This window comes from Brachyistius frenatus, unplaced genomic scaffold, assembly GCF_029030835.1.
Source record: "Brachyistius frenatus isolate BFR_SWC_R1_liver_20210118 unplaced genomic scaffold, ASM2903083v1 Contig_33, whole genome shotgun sequence".
Classification (NCBI taxonomy): domain Eukaryota; kingdom Metazoa; phylum Chordata; class Actinopteri; family Embiotocidae; genus Brachyistius; species Brachyistius frenatus.
The window spans coordinates 2,021,644-2,039,693 of NW_027210632.1; the positions used below are offsets into that span (position 1 = coordinate 2,021,644).

Genomic DNA, 18,050 nt, shown 5'->3' on the forward strand with positions numbered 1-18,050 from the left:
CTAACTGTGTTTGTAGGTGAAGGTGTATGAGAACTGCAATTTATTCCGGCCAACAACCTTGCAGAGGAAAGTTTTAACATGAAATATTCCAGCTGACAAAAAACAGATGAAGTCTTATATTGTTGATAAATATATGCTTGGTGAGAAATTATGTGAGAAATATACCAGCCCAAACGCTGTTATAACCTCAACCTTCTTCTCCACGCACACACCAACTTGCTCTCATCTAATCCCCTCATAAACTTATTCAAGTTTAATCCCCTATTGATTTAAACAAAAACTTGCTGTGCAATTAACAACCTGGCAAATCCACATAGTGCCCTAAAACTTCTTTAGAGCAATAAAAGCCTGAAAAGAAAGGAAGAGGTCATAATGAACGAATGAAAGAAAGACTTTTGAGGTGGTTGACGTCTGAGATACAGTAATACCTTATTCATAAAGAAGCTTTTTCTCCTGAATTGGAGAGATTGAAGGAGGGTGGGTTTTGACCTGACATGAGTATTGTAAAGTTAAGCGGCCTAACGTGCTGCAAAGAAGACAGACATAAAGAAGACGAAAAGGAATAATCTGTTTGAGAGAGGGCGCGAACAGGAGGAGGGGTAAAGAGTGCAGGAAAGAGAGAGAGGAAAAGAAAGCAAAAGAGGAGCACGATTTAAAGGAATGCAACCATTGTTGGCTTTCTGTGAAGCTTTCCCTGCTAAGCCGGTTTGAGTAGGGGTTTAATCGCTTCAGGTTCCTTTGTGCTTTTCTATCACTGCTGTCTGCGCCTCCTTTTCTAGCACTGATTTAATAAGACCACATCATATAAGTAGCCCTTAGGCAAACAGCACGCATAGAAAACCCACAAATCCACATGTTCACCTATATATAGGTGATATATGTATGTATATATATATATATATATATATATATATACACACACACACACACACACACATACAATAAACATATACATTCAGTTTAAAAAAAAAACCCGAGGTCTGCTGTTTACACCTGGGTAAGAGCAACATCTTAAAAAGATGCTTCAACAGAAATTTTGTGTCATTACTTCCCGTACATGTGTTTCTTTTTGTGAATGTGTGTGTAATGATTTTCTCTTTGATTGAGTAGAAAAACCTCAAATTTCATGGAAAAATGAAAATGAAAAGCTGTGTTGCACTACCAGCGTTAATTGGCACAATCAGTGAGTGAATCATCACAATGTGCGACTGAGTCATATGAAAAAAGGAAAAAACAGCAACTAGCAGTTTAAATCTCTCCATTAATTCATCCATCTCTATCTTTCACTATCTCTCTCTTTCTTTCTCTCGCTCTCTTTCTGATGCACACAATTACAGTAAATATGCATCTAAATGCTGTTGATTGAAATGCGGGGAATGCTGGGGTGTTGATATCAGGTCATAAGACACGTTGATATAAGGGAAATACAAGGGGCCAAATATTAGACACTGATAACAATAAATTAATATGAAACCAATAGTAAATGAATGAGGCCTGCAGCTGCACTCAGATTAGCTTTATCCGAACGCTTACATATGAGACCTGAAGTGTGCATAGGCAGAGAGTCTTCAAGAAAAAGCCTTCGGTCATGATTGATAACATTTCTCAACTGCTGCCATTGTGTAAATGAGATGCAATTTTGACATGGCACTTCAACCATAGATCCTTTAGAATATCTGTCCCAAGACTTGTTGCTTTAGAACTTAAAGGAATGGATTGTTAGACGTTTTACAGCTGGCACATACTTGTTGTTCATTAACTGCACATGATATAATATACTACTATAAGGTTAGTTAAATCAAAGCAAACCTGACAGAAATCCCAAGTAGTATTTTGATTCATGAGGGATGGGTTGAGGGTTGATAAATGTTTGCTCTGTCTTGCTGAGCTTTAAATGACCCAGGTTTATGACATCATTTCTGTGAGACGCCAGCAGCTGCAAATAACGGCGGGGAACAGAAGTATAGTGATGCAGGAAACAAGCAGCAGACCAGGAAGTGGCAGACTTATTAATGTCGATCTCATAGCAAATAACATTTTTAGGTTTTTAGAGCAGCATTTTTATGTGTGTGAGTCACTTTGTTAAAAGGTTTATGAGAAATAATCAATTTTGCCAAGATTTGCAGGCCACAGGTTTTATCATCTGCAGAGATTTATTACGTATCTTAATATATTTACAAGACAACAAGACATAATGAGGCAGTGGAAGTGGATGAGTGCACCAACAAGACCTGGCATAGCTGGACTGGGGCCTGCTAATACATTATCATTAGAGAACTTAGATCACTCTGCTCTAAAAAGTGGACATAGGGCTATTTGTTTGGCTTGTTATGCAGATTTGTCGTAAATATGGACATTTTCTTGAAAAACAAACACCCTAACTATACTATATTTGGACTGGATGTTGGATCCATTCTGTAAGAGTATTATCTTCTTAATAAGGACTTCTGGTAGACTTCCTTAATAACTTTCAGTGAGTCAAATCTGTGATTGTCTACACTATTATGCCATCATTCCACGGTGTTCGCTCCTCTCTGTGCTGCTGTTATTACAGATATATCTGAGCTTCCGAGTCCCCTCACTTCGTGTTCATGGACTCGCCTCTTTTATCAATTTGTTCATGGGAAATGCTGTTCATTGAAATATAAATATAGAATAAACAATGATGATGGATTGTTTTTCAAAACACTAACTTCCTTTTTTAGTCATATGAACCAAACCACACAATGTACTGCTCTGTCACAAGTCAGGATTTTTTTTTTTTTTTAATCTTTAATGCCAATATCTTTGAATTCAGCTTTCTTACTTCTGGAACACAACGTGGAGGTTCTGATTTCACTTTGGCTCTCGATAGCCCTGCCGGGACTGTAACTTTGTTCTTCTGAGAGTCAGAAGGTCACAGACTTGCCAACATGTTAGTGGGTGACCAGTTAACAGATATGCCTTTTTCTTTCACAAGTGGTCTACCATTCTGACTGAATCGCTCACCAAAGTGTAGTACAGCTACAGCTATTGATTTGGATTGTGTCCACGCCACTGTGGAGGAGAATTTATGTGGCCACTCAGGCTGACTTGGGGCTTCATTGACGTTGAGGATAATGCAGCACATACTTTAACTGATGTAAGAGGTGGGCATTATCAGAGCAAAGCACTGGATAATTGTTTTCAATTACTATCCACACAGACCTTGAAAGAAAAAAGAGATTGCATCATTTGTAACAATATGTAACAATCACACCCTTTGTAAACATCAAAGAATAGACTATTTAAAGAACCCCACACATCAAAGCGATTTAGATTTCATGAACAGCCTGACTCAGGCTATCTTTTTTTTGTGGAGAATTAGACGTCCAACATCTATTCATTTTCTCAGTAAACACTGCTGTTGTGTGGAGCTGTTTGACTGACTGGCAATGACACATTATGAGAGAGCGAGCTGAAAGGATTAGATGGGCCCTGAATGGAAACTAATCTGCACTCTTGTTTCTCCCAGCCTTTGATAAGGTGACACAATTAGAGAGACCCTGACGAGAGGGCAGAGAATGATTTTTAGCCTTGGAAATTGTTGCTGACGAAGCCGTCACGGCCATTCAAAACTAGATGGTACTGTAGATAATATTTCAACTCTAAATATTTGTCATTAAGCTCTTTTGATAATTCAATTGCTGTACAGTATGTGCATACACACCAAATAATATGCATAGTAAATACAAAGAATTATTGATTCAAATAGATCTAAGTTACTACAGGCCCTGTAACATGCATATGACTCCCAAAAAAATAACCTTTAACTTAAAGCAGGGACATCACTGACAACCATTCATTCTTTGATTCACAATTTGGGTTTGAAGTTTACGAGGGGACACACCAGAGGCCCGACAATACAATAGTATCACGATACAAAATTATTGTGATTTTAAATACTTTGCAAAAAAATATATGTACCTTACATTAACTGCTAATCATGTCCTCAGATTAAACACAGAGACAACCTTCTTCAACATCTGTTTTATCTAAAAACGTTATTTTTATCTCACTTGAATCATTTTTATTGAAGCAACATAGGATAGCCAGGAAAACTGACTAACACTGTCATAAATGTTGCATGCACCTGGCAAATGTGTTTTTGTATCTATATAGTAAGATATCCATAATTTGTTGGTGTATCAATAAAATATTGCCATGGGATATTATGCTGTTTGGATTTTTTTCCCCAACCTTATTCTATTTGAAATGTGCACCAGTATTATGAGACATACACTGTAAAAACATTTTTCTGTGCAGATTGTTGGGAGAAACAGAACATCACAAAAAGAATACCGATTCAATATAACACAAAGCAACAAAATTATAGTATTTTGAAGACAAGGGGCCAAAGCATAATTCCAAACTACTACTTTGAAACTAGTCGGGTATCAAAGGAGCGCAGGTTGCAGGTCTCAGGGGAGCATAGAGAAGGAATAAACTAAAGAGAGGGTGCAGATGCATCTGGCCATGTGAAACTTCAGGTGTAATGCATAACTAATGTAAGGCGTGGTGAAGGTCAAGCAGGCTGCGAAATGAAAGCTATTAAATTCTCAGAAAGCCGAGGTCCAGCCGTCCTTGGCTCTATCAAATAGTCATGTCAGGAAAACACACGCAAACGCACGTGAACACACACAGATGCACATACACTGAATACACAAGCATCAGGTATATAAGTGGTAAAGGGAAATATGTGTCTATTTGAGAGAAAGAGAATAAAACAAACTCCCCACAGTGAAAGTACAATAATTTTTTTAAGTAAAGCAAATCAATGCACAACAAATAGGCACCCTGTAGTCCAACTGAAACCCTATTACCATAGTACCCATGCATCATCAGACACCATATGGAATCCTATACATACTAATAGCCTCAGGCTGTATAAGTCACTGTAGAGCAGGAGCTGTGTCACAGAGACTCAGTCAAATGACACATCGACATTCAGGCTGGCTGCATCTCTCTCTCCCACATGTGACCAAACACACGTGAGCACAGTCGAACACACATAGGTGCCTCTTTCTGCTATCATTAAGAGTGGTGGTCCATGGAGCAGAAATCCGCATGAAGGGGCTGGTGAGAGAGTCATTACCTGGCCCACTGGCCATGACCCTGTTACTCCAGTTTGTGTGGACACACACATGCAGAAATGAACCCTCTCTCTCACACACACACACACACACACACACACACACACACACACACACACACACACACACACACACACACACACACACACACACACACACACACACACACACACACACACACACACACACACAATATATGTCTTTAATAAGGCCCGAAGACACGAAAAGTGCAGAGTGGTTACCCGCAGTTGTAGAAATCTCTGAACTATCCCCTTTGCATAGTACTAAAGCAAGAACTCCAACTGAGCGGAAAATTATACGGTAACACCGCTACTGGGAGTTCACACAAGTATAAACCCATATGAGATAAATTCATCTTTTAATGTATACATATATAAAAACAGAGTGAGGCATGGAGAGACCCTGATTTTATCAATGTTTCCTAACCATTTGAACAAGTAATGGCTATTAGCAGTTATTATTTCCCAGAGACCCGAGTCACACACACACACACACACACACACACACACACACACACACACACACACACACACACACACACACACACACACACACACACACACACACACACACACACACACACACACACACACACACACACACACACACACACAACTGCACTAGAACTAGGTGGTGATGGGCAGCGTCCGCCTGGGGCATCTGTGCATCAATTAGCAGCTGTTTCTGTGTGCTGTAACTTCTAGTGCTGCTCAATTTTAGCAGCGGTCAAAAGCTGTGCCACGAACTTCCTTCATTTCTCTATCTCACTCACACATACCAACAAACAAACAGCCCCCTGGCAAAGGTATCTAAGGGTGGCACAGTTTTGCAGGCTTATTAGATTGTTTATCTAGCATATGTGGTGCCACCGCTGCCGCGGAAGATGCCATTATGCCGTGTTCTCTATATGAAACAGCTTTATCTGTCTGGCTCAAAGACATCTTGGTGTTTATGTGGGGGTGGGGGGGTGGATGGGGACAAGTCACTAGCTTTTTATTAATTCTTTACCCAAGTTCTTATTGAATCATTTAAAAATAATAATAAAAAAAAAATCATCCAGCTAGCTGCACTATTTGTACATTTTATAATGTGCATCTTCTTTACTTTTAGTTGTTACTGGAAGGCCTTAGATTGCTCATTTGTTGTATTTGAAGATGACAACATTGAAGTAATGTGATAGCTTAGATGGGTTAAAGTGGACAAAGGGTTTTAAAGCTACTATTGGAACATTTTCAAAACAGCTCACTCACTAGGCACTGACAGGGGAAAATTATATTTTACTACAGCAGTGCATCGATAGTGTTTCCAGAGGTGTTTGCAAATTTAACTCCCCTGTTTGATTATGTTTTTTTTTTTTGCTGCCCTGAGGGTGATAGCACAGGGCTTTTTTCCTCCAATAGAATCTCAACAGCACACTTGACTTTTAAAAAAAAAATTTTTTTTATCTACATTGCATTATAATCCTCCATGTGTGCAGTCATAGACAGCAGCAAATTATACTATTGATCTGGGCGGTCAATATTCAGCTGATGGAGTTAAGGTGTTTTTATTAACAGCCAAAAGGCAGTTTGTAAGTCTGAATAAGAGGACACATTGAAACCATGCTTATCATTTTCTATGGTTGTGATTAGAGCACTTACAGGTCTCTGACGTGTGTGAATACTATGTATGATGGAGATACAAATGTATCTTATATTTTTGTTATCTTGTATTTTCGCTAACTAATATGAAAAAAAAAAAAAAAAAACGCATTTCTGACCAACATTTGCAGTAGCACTGGAATTATGATTATTCAGACTTGAGGACACTAAAAACAGCCAGGCACAGACTTCACACCTCTCAGACGTGGCGCTTAGGAAATGATCTTGCCTAATACATCTTCTTAACACTCTGTTATCAATATTTTCTTTGCCTGAAGATTTCCTTTCGCACAGTCTCACCCAAGAGCTTGTCTAGCCGCGTAGTCATAAATGGTTTTAAGTAGATAAAACACACTTAACATGGAAAATATCCACTAAGATTTCAAACAGAATAGAGAATAAGACCTTTTTTTTTTTTTTTCTTTTTTTTTGGGAGAAAACCCCACTCTGTGTATGTAGCTGTCAGACTGAAGCTTAAGTCAGTGGCATGTCTGAAATTTGAATGACACTCATCATAAATAATATCTCAATATTAAACACAGCTCAAAGTTATCTAGCTTTTGGATTAATCTTTGATAAAAGCAGTTACACACTGATGTAACGCTAGGCTTGTATGAGTAATCTCACTGTCAATACTATCTGACATTACTGCTGAAACATCACTAGAGATTACTGTTGGATTATATAACATGGTTATTATGATGTTACTATGCTGCTGTTGCTGTGGCAACGACTATGTGATGGGACATGTGAGGTGACGGGCCAGAGTACCTTCTCCCAGAGGGACGCTACGTCATAGTCAAGATGAGCCATAAACTCTGTGCGTGTTTACCCGCACATCCTCAACTGGAGTACCTGCTTCGGGAGTTTAATTTATGCTCTTCACCAGATGATTTCTAATCCCTGCTCTCTTTGGTTGTGAATTTATATAACCCCTCTTTCTCTCCGGTGCCACTGACTCCTCTTATCGCTTGGAATACATCAACATATATCTTCTCTTCCTCTGACTGTCACCACATCTCTCATTCATCGTCTCTGTTTCATGTCAGTCTCTGTGTGTGGTTCACGCTCTGCCGGACAAAAGCGAGACACCTTCCCCACTGTGAGTGTGTGTTTGTGTGTGCATGTCCATTTCCCAGTGTCTGTGTTTCCCTGCGTGCGGTGGAGTGACAATAGGTGACAGTGAGCAATGGTCCTGACTTAAAAGTGGACGTGCAGCTGTTGCGTGTGTCCTTGCGAATGTGTGTGTGTGTGTGTGTGTGTGTGTGTGTGTGTGTGTGTGTGTGTGTGTGTGTGTGTGTGTGTGTGTGTGTGTGTGTGTGTGTCTTCACACTATGATGGTGACAGCCGAGAGGGAACTGGGATGTGTAGCACTCCGTTCCATCTTGATACCTCTGTCACTTCTTGGCCTTGTTCCCGTCCCTCAACTTTCCTTAGCACCCACCAAGAGGTGGAGGGTGAGGGTAAGGGGTGAAAGCAGTCGCCCATGCACAGGGGATGGCCATCGTCCCCTGGGCACAGACACCAGAGCAATGGCATGAATGCAAGAATCTCAAGATCAAAGAAACAACTTTGAATAAATTCAAAGTTGAGAGTTGGTCAAGTCATTTTTTACACTATTTAATACCAAATCGAGCTCATCCACTTGGGAATACTGGGCAGAGCTGTGTATTGACATGGCTGCAACAAATTGTAAGTAGCTTAAGTTATGATGCAAGGGCTCTAAAATCATATAGGTCAGTCATAATGTGAAAAGCTTTTTTTTTTTTTTTTTAATATAAAGTTAAAGATGTTCTAATCTGTAAAATGCATCTCAGAGGAGATTCAAAGTGCAGAGTTTCCAGAGTGGATACAGATGTGAAGCCTAAATTATGAAACTATAGAAAGGCTAAGATTTTCCATCTATATTCTATAATTGGGAGCCTGTCAGTGACAGGAAATGCTCAAATCCAGTCCAAATGTTAAGAGGATAATTGTTAACAGGTCATATTTTCAGTCATTCAGTTGCCAGCAAAACATAAAACTGTAAGAACAGTAAGTTTAAATGAAGACTACAATGCTCAACAGCATGCCGCACCACTATTGTGCATTCAAACAGGCAATGAAGACACATAATTTATGGAGTGTCAGCCTCCATACTTTATAGCTTGGCTTCTGATCTGATGCTTCCTAATTCTGCAAAAACTTTTTGAGTTAATGTGTCTTTCTTCACTAACAATATTTTTCAAAGCACTTATGGCTGTCTCCAGGGGTAAGCTATTGGTCGCCGCTACCAAACACAATGAGCCCTCGGTAGCATGGTAATTGTAGTGCTGCAGTTTAATTAGCATTAGTGCGGCATACCACAGTAATGAGCATGCTGAGGTAACGGATGGTTGTGAACACAGCGACAGGTAGTGGTGGTGCAGAATTAATGTACCAGACAGAAAAGAGGGGAGAGAAAAAGAAAAAAAACATTCAACGGATCTGCCAATTAGCTTTTCCCTCCGAAAAGGTTATTCGTTTGACAGCACCAAAGATGTCTTGGGAATACAAAGGATTGAGAAGACAAGGAGCTTGCAGCATTGACTTGCAAGATTTATCAGCCATTTTGTGTGTTTACTAATGACTTCCTGAACTTTTTGTATCCTCCTAATAAGCTTGTACATATGTTTGACGAATGATTACTAGGGCGTGATTGTGTGTCTCCAGCATACAACTTTATTCAGGCATTTTGATTTCTTGTTGTTGTTCAATCTGATAAAACATATTGGTGCTCCAAAGTTATCAAGCAGATTTAAACCTGTTATATTTTAAAGGGCACAGTGATCTTCAGACATTTACTATTGGTTGTATCGACAGACCTTATCTAATGAACTAGGAGAGGAGAAGGCATTTACCTGTGGCACAGTTGACTTTACTGTCCACATTCGACTTGAGGAACGAAGGATCAATACTTATGAGTGTTTGGAGGAACAGATGAAAGGAGTTAGAAGGAGTTGGAGAGTGATGCTGTTTATGGGCAGACAAGTCTCTGACACACACACACACACACACACACACACACACACACACACACACACACACACACACACACACACACACACACACACACACACACACACACACACACACACACACACACACGTGCACGCACGCAAAAATATGGATAAAATGCACCAAACTGGAACTGATGATGCATAGATTTAAAAACTGCAGACTGTGAGTGGACTAATGGAAGCACAGATAACACATGTACACACAAATGTAAAGTGTATGATAAGCCAGCTGGAGATGGAGAGTGATTTGAATGATAGTGAAGAGAGCAGAGAAAGTGAAAAAGTGAGACAAAGATTTCAGTGTTCAGGGACTATTACCACTATCACAGCCAAAAGCAGAGATTGAGATATGTCAAACCAATTATCAATGTGAAGATATTGCAACATTAGCACTACTTGCTCCAAATTGACAATGATAACACAGTTATGTGAGATATTCTCAACATCCATGCCAAATATGATGACATTCATTTTGACAATAGTACTTCTCCAAATATGGTTTCCAATCTGTCTGGCTGTCATGCACGACAGGCGTGTTGACAGCCTAGTTAATAACTTACAAAACTGACAGCTGACAGACCGGCGTTACGGGAGGTAACATATCCGCAACGTGGCTGTAATGTCTTTATGGCATATTGGCTCAGTGCAGAAGTGCCTGGGCCTTACTTGGAAAGCTGAAGTGTGGAAGGAAATCCATTATAAAGTAATATGCTATAACAGATGGAAAATTTACTCTAAACAAAAACCGTAAGATACCAAACCCCAGGTGTCTAAAGGAACATGCAAAGTCATGCAAAAGTGATTTAAAACATGTTTTTGGACTACAATATATAAATACCATCTTGACCAGGGTTAGTCATTTACTACACAACAAATATGTTATTTTGCAATACTGAAGGTTTCTTTAATGCATTTTGTGTTGAACAAAAATAATGGTAACTGCAACAATATACAATTGCCTAAGCATATGCCTCCCAAAGACCTCTTACATACTCCCTTCGAGGTAATCTTCTTGAGACCCCCTCTGATTGACAGAGTATGACATCTAATGTCAATGGTAAAAGAGTGAAAAGAAAGGGAAAGGATGAGAAGGCTGATAGGAGTGAAAACTTTCTTTTCACCTGCCAAGCTAGATAGGCATTAGCATAAGTTGTGCATCTCAGCAGAAGTGAGCAGAAGCAGGCCAAGACAGTTTACTTGACAGGTGAGGCTCCGGGTCTACACGAATAGTGTCAGGGCTCACTGCAGGGGAGGACATCTGATGCAAATTTTTCGAAGTGGGGCTCAAAAGAGATATCCAGTATACTGGAGGTTATGGGATGCGATACATAGTTGTAAGGACAAATAGGAGCAAATCTTTATGCCCTACACTCGTACATTCAAAGTCAAACTTGGGGTGATTATTGAAGAGATGTGCCTTTCTAACTGAATGGTCAGTGTTTGTCAAAGACAATATGACTGCTATCAGAGAAGCAGACATACGCGGACACGCACACACGCACACACACACACACACACACACACACACACACACACACACACACACACACACACACACACACACACACACACACACACACACACACACACACACACACACATGAACAGGTGCCCCATCCACTCCTGTTGATTTCCTCTCCTGTAATATTGATTGCCTTTCTCCTCTTCCCCCGGTGTTCTCTCTAACAGCTCCTCTCACCAATCTATAGAGTAAATAAAGGCAATGCTGATAGAGAGTGTGTGTGTGTGTGTGTGTGTGTGTGTGTGTGTGTGTGTGTGTGTGTGTGTGTGTGTGTGTGTGTGTGTGTGTGTGTGTGTGTGTGTGTGTGTGTGTGTGTGTGTGTGTGTGTGTGCGAGTGAGTGAGTGAGAGGGTGAGGGGAAGCTTGCAATTCTGTTTTTTCTCAGACCAGTGAGGTGATTTCAAGGTTGATTGCAACAACAAACTATCTGGAAGAACACTTTTGAAGAGGAACTGCTTGCTATCCTTCCACTCAACACCCCTCCTTTCAGCTCAAAGTAAGTGTGGGTGGGAGAGTGTGTAAGAGTGTGACTTCCTTTGGCCTATTTGCTATATGTTATTAAAGATGCATTGTTTGAGCCTTTGGTCTGTTGTCAGCGTAGTAGGCAGGGTGCCTGTCTTTATTCTTTGTAGAAATAGCTTTAACCTTGGCCAGGCCAGGGAAAACATTTCACAAGATAGCACTGCATTGAGTATTAAAAAGACTATCCTCCTATAATTCACAATATATCTATCCATTGTCCCCTTTGTCTACAGCACTGCAGACGGTCCCTGTGGGCTTACAGCATCAAATTACTGGCTTTCACTTGTGGAGCTCATTCCTTGGTTTTCCCTTTGGCTTTCTATCATAATGGCAGGTTAATCAATTCAAGCTATGACTGAGTAGGGCTCCTAGCCAATCACAGAGCCAGAGGGAAGCCTATAAGAAGATTTTGTGCTTTTGGTTTATCAATCATTACTGAAGTATAAATACAGAAAACAAAAGGATAGTGGAGTTTTGGAGACTGTGTTGTTTTGCCGTTATTCAATGACCTCCACATTTTGAAGATCTTATGTCTGTCAAATAACAATCCAAACTTTAGTTTCCAACTTTCCAGCTGTTGTGTAGTTAGTAATTATTATTTCTGACTGAACTTCTCCTTTCTGGAGTTCATGGTTCAGCAGAGACACTCTGTATTATTATATTTGCCATCTACCTATTGACCCTTATATCCAGCTATCCAGCCATAAATATTTTTTTCAGGTGTCAATCTGTTTTTTCAAAGTAATGTCTTAGAAAATATAAATAACATTTTATTCTGCAAAGACACTCAAGCGGAGTGTGTGAGTGTGTGTGTGTGTGTGTGTGTGTGTGTGGGGGGGCTCATATTGGATATGCTGCATTTGTTATTGCTGAGATGTCTGGAGAGAAGGGCTTTGGGTCAGGTGTGTGTGTGTGTGTGTGTGTGTCTCAGTTTGACTGCATGTGCGTGTCAGACAATCTCGACAAGGACAGATTTAATGCAGTTACTTCACAGTCATGCTTCCTCAAAAAACACTATTACTTTCTTCAGCTTTCTTCATCCTTCAGCACATTTCCCTTGTATAAAGGAATACTTGGCGCCTATTGTTCTTTAGGGTTTTGGAAGGTGTCCATAAAAGCTAAATTTCCATTCTAACCATTACTACCATCATTACGTTTTGGACACTTCTGTTGATTCCAGACAATGCAAATATTAAAAAATAATTGTTTGCTGGCAAAAGGGACATTTCAATATACGGTTTAAAAAGTACTATGATTGTTGAGTACTGTTGTTGAAAGTGTTATATTTTCACTAAGACTGGCCAAGTGTCTTGAAGGATATTTTTTTCATTTTGGGGGTCAGCTGGATTTCTTCTTTCAGGCTGTGAATCAGGCCTGTTAATGGCTTTGCACAACTGCTGACCTCAAATGACTGTCATTAAATAAAGTGGGCACTGGGAAGGAGTCAAAGACACCCTCATTACCTATTTTATCAGACTGGGGGGTTGCTTGGGAACCATTAAAGCATAATTTTCAAGGGCCTGTCATCCCAGTGTGTGTTTTTACGTGTCCAGACAACTAATTATTTTCTAATTATCCTCAAGAGACCAGGCAGAACTGACCTCTAGTGAGAATTTTTCCATGATTATATGTAATAAACATGACTGTGTGTGCCGTATGTATGGATCTAAGTGTGCACACATATATTTGCATGTATGTGACCTTTGTAATCAGTGCATAGCAGTCAGTGAGTGCATGTACATGGACTTGGGATCCCTGGTTTTGACCATAATTTGGGAGATAGTGTTTCCAGTGAACACAGAGGAATCTGGTTATTTGCATCCACATATACATGATAAATACCAGTTCCCGGTTACTGATCACTCCACAGTATTTGTGCAGGCGACTGTAATGTTTACAACACAAAGTGGACATTTTGAAATCGTTTATCTGATTTGACTGTGGCAATTGAAAATGAGACCATTCTGCCTTACAGTGAGCTTAGTGCTATTGATTGCCACAATAGCATTGCAGATGGAGAAAATGTGATACTTCAAAAATCTGATCAAAACTGGGAAACTCAAGTAAACGCACCGAGTAAGTACACTGCCATCCCACTTATTTTTTGCATAAGCAAAGACTTTCCACAGCCTGTCCCACTGAAGTTTATCAATCCATTAATATTTACTGAATAAAGGGGAATCAAATCTGGAGTAAGAGAAAAACTCAGTAACATTTTTGTATCTTTTTCTCTAAACACAATGTCTGTTCTCGGTCCTGGAGACTACATTTGGTTAGACAGCTAAGAATGCAAACTCCAAAAGAAGTTGTCAAAAGTAAGGGGCAGTAAAATAAATCACAGAAGCCAAAAATGAACTGGTTAACAGAACAAAGAATGGCAGTGAGCAGGTGAACAGAAGTGATTGTAGCGGGGCACAGAGTCCTGTGCTGGAGGTGGCACTCAGGGGGGGTTTCAGTTACACCCTGTTAAGAATTCACAAGCTGAAGGGTTGAAAGGGGTTAGGAGGAGGGACTTTGACAAAGGTAAACCTGTGATCGATCAATCCCACTGGGTTGTGCATTTTACGAGTGCTTGTGTCCCTGTGCTTGAAGGGTGAAACTGTGTTCAGCTGGCGGGATATGATGTGTGTGCACACGCACAACACCTCACAACCTCACATGCACACCTGTAATCTCTTTTTCTGCCCTTGTGATGGTCAAATATCTCGACACCTGAGAACGAGTAAAGTGGGATTTGGGTTGTTTTCTCTCTCTCTGGGCTATTCTTGTTTTGTTGACTTGACACTAAGTCTCCAGCAATAAGGGATTGTGTATGCCTGCCCTTGTGTTTATGCGTGTTAAGACAGAGGTGAGCCGAGGTGAGCAAATTCTATCAGGCTAAGTGTGACAGGCCAATCTGTGGTCACCTATCTGCAATGACTGTGAGGATTTCAAGGCTGTTAATGGGTTTATACACACACACACAGACACACACACACACACACACACACACACACACACACACACACACACACACACACACACACACACACACACACACACACACACACACACACACACACACACACACACACACACACACACACACACACACACACACACACACACCTTTTAATTTGCAAGTGCAATGGCTTCTCATTCACTGTCGTACGTTAAATTGATCCTTGTGCTTCAGATTTGGACAAATTACTGTTAAATGAAATTAGCTCCCAGAAAATATCATATAGTTGAGTAATGTTTGATTAGGTTAAGTCCTTAGAGGACAAGTTTGATACGATAAATTGTGATAAACATGAAACTTCTGGACCAAATCATGTATGGGTGTGTTTAACTTTGCCTGTAACCTCTGATTTGTGACCCATAACCCATTAGAGTGTGTTTCCACCCTGGAGACCTCATATACGTCCATCCTCTATTTGTCCTTTCTTCACTCTACTGCACACAAACTCACTCTGTTTTCTCTCAAAACCTTTTCAGATCTGTCATTTGGCACCTCTTTCACACCTCCTCTCCCCTAAAACTTTGAATCCATTGAATTATCGGTACCTATTCTCAACGAGTCCGCTCCTCTAACTCGTCATCATCCTTTGTCATCATGGTATTCATCCGTTATTCTCTTCATCTGTCATCCTGTGTCCCTCCTCCTCCCTCCCAAGGGTTCCAGCATGTTCCTCTCACACGCACACCACTTTTCTGCCCTCACCATGTCCCCTCAGTGCCAGCAGGGATGAAGGTGCTAAATGTACTCAGTGTCTCTCTCTCTCTCTCTCTCTCTCACACACACATACACACACACACACACACACACACACACACACACACACACACACACACACACACACACACACACACACACACACACACACACACACACACACACACACACACACACACACTGTACCCCAGGGCCAGCACCAACACAAGAAACCAATTTTCAATTTACAGTGAAGTGAGGAATCTCCCTGCCCCGAGCAAGCCCTATCTCTCCCTCCAATCTTGAGGGACAAGGGTTTGACAGCAGCTGGGGTGTTTGTGAATTTGTGTGTATCTGTGTGCGCACGCTTGTGTATTTGAAGTAGAGAGCGACAGAGACAGATGATCTTCGTAGTAAAGCAAAAAGAAAAATGCAGGAAAGAGAGCAGGTTAGCAAAGAAAAGTGATTATATCGTAGTTAATAAAAGAATCTCTGAGACCTCATTCAACAATTTTCACATAAAACAGAAGCTACCACTCTCATCATGTCAACTCCTGAAGGTTGGAGCGGTGCCCATCAGAACCTTGGCAGTGCCCATCATGTCTGTGCTCTCACCGGGCTCTGGTTTCAGAGCTGGTAAACAATGCCAGTGGTTAGGTTTGGTAATGGATCTAAGGGGGAGGCTGGCACAAGGCGGAGCCCTAGGAAAGCAATCTGAGACTTGGACTGGGTTAGTTAGAGGTGTCCCTGAATGCTTAAGGCTGCAGGGGATGGAGGGCTGGGCATGGGACCAGGCGTCAGGTAGGTAAGGGAGGCTAACAACTCAAACAGAGCATCCATATGCTGGCTGAGCGAATAAATGAGAAAGAACTGAGGAAAAAAATAGTATTTCTATGCATGAGGGCGAGAGGAATACAAATGTGTATGTGTGTTTGTGAGTGTTTATGGACATGTGTGTGTAGGTCTACAACAGTTCAAGTTGTACTCACATGTTATGCAGGACACACCAGCCACAGTGGGGATCTCCTGATCCAAGACATTCACTGCAGGTGGAGTACTGCCCACAGGCCTCCACTGGCACCCTTGACAGCTGCAGATAAATATACAACAAATGTTAAAACACAATGGAGAGACATTCAAAGTTCAAGCTTTTGAACTGATAAATGATGGTAAGATGAGCAAAAATATTAGAAGTGAAATACCAGCGGCATGTGTAAAGATAGGAGTAAAATGCAGGTACAGTATTGCAGAAATTTGAATGTGATGAAGATATAGGCATGGCTGCTTTAGTTGTGTGTGTTTTTTGAGAGATATTGCCAGAAAAAAATATGAATTTTTAATAATAAAAAGGGCCTCAAACTAAGTTGCTTTCAATTACTTGATTACCTCAGTTTAAACCATGTTCAACCATGACACTTAACAGAAGATTCAAGACCTCAAATGAAAGTGTACACAGAGGACGAATCATTGGATAACCAATAGACAATCTCTATGAAACAGGTATATGCTTTGCTGCAAACAGGTGCTGTACGGTCAAGGTATACGTAGGCAGAGAGGTGACAGTGTTAGTAGCACCTCTTACTCGAAACATAACATATCTTGTTGCTGCATGATTGTTTGCATCCTGCATTATATTATACATATATACATATTACAATCAATGTTTACGGTAGCTGTAAATTGTCTTTAATAGATATTATCACATCATCATAGATGTAATGGAGGTTCCTAATTTTCCTATATTTATTAAGAAGAGTAATTAATGAACCGAGGCCTTCTGCTTGCTTTTTTTTAAGCTAACAGACAACAACATAAACCTAACTGAATGTATGTAATGTCTGAGTTTGACAGTTTCTATCTTTCTCCAATCCAGCTGGCTTCATATAGGAAAGCTTGGCCACTTGGGACAGTAGTCCATCTATTATGATATATAGCCCTGCCAATTCAAACTGGCATTGACTGGCACTGATTGGCATGGGCCTTGAGTGACCGAGCGCAAGGGGCAAAGCTGAGGTAGATCTCAGCTGTCCCCCTCCTCTTGTTGCTATGGCAACAGGATGGCAGCAATAATAGGTGTTGCTGGCACTTTTGATTAATGAGCCGTCATTGGTGGATGACCGCTGTCACTCACGCTGCTCTCTCATGACAGCCAGGAAAGAGAGACGACATCATCACTATGGGATTGATATTGGGTTATGATGAAGGTAAAAGGCTATGAAGGCGTGTTTGTGTGTGTGTGTGTGTGTGTGTGTGTGTGTGTGTGTGTGTGTGTGTGTGTGTGTGTGTGTGTGTGTGTGTGTGTGTGTGTGTGTGTGTGTGTGTGTGTGTGTGTGTGTGTGTGTGTGAGCGCAAGTGTGCATACTCAATGGAATTTCATGTTTCAAAAAAATAACTTCAGTTTTTAGATGAAGAGGCTTTCTCGGCCTCCATACCTGGAGATTCCCAGATATGTTGAACAAATGTTTCCTTATGAAACTTGAAAAAGAGTTACCTTCGCTGTAAA

General features: G+C 40.6%; 1 protein-coding gene across 1 annotated transcript in view; it reads right to left on the reverse strand.

Annotated features, from left to right (window-relative positions):
• The window catches only part of plxna4 (plexin A4), a 234,879-nt gene that overhangs the window by 67,217 nt on the left and 149,612 nt on the right, over positions 1–18,050 (reverse strand). Inside the window, exon 5 of the mRNA XM_069700337.1 lies at positions 16,537–16,637. Coding sequence (XP_069556438.1) covers positions 16,537–16,637 — 101 coding nt within the window. The remainder of the gene's footprint in view (positions 1–16,536; positions 16,638–18,050) is intronic.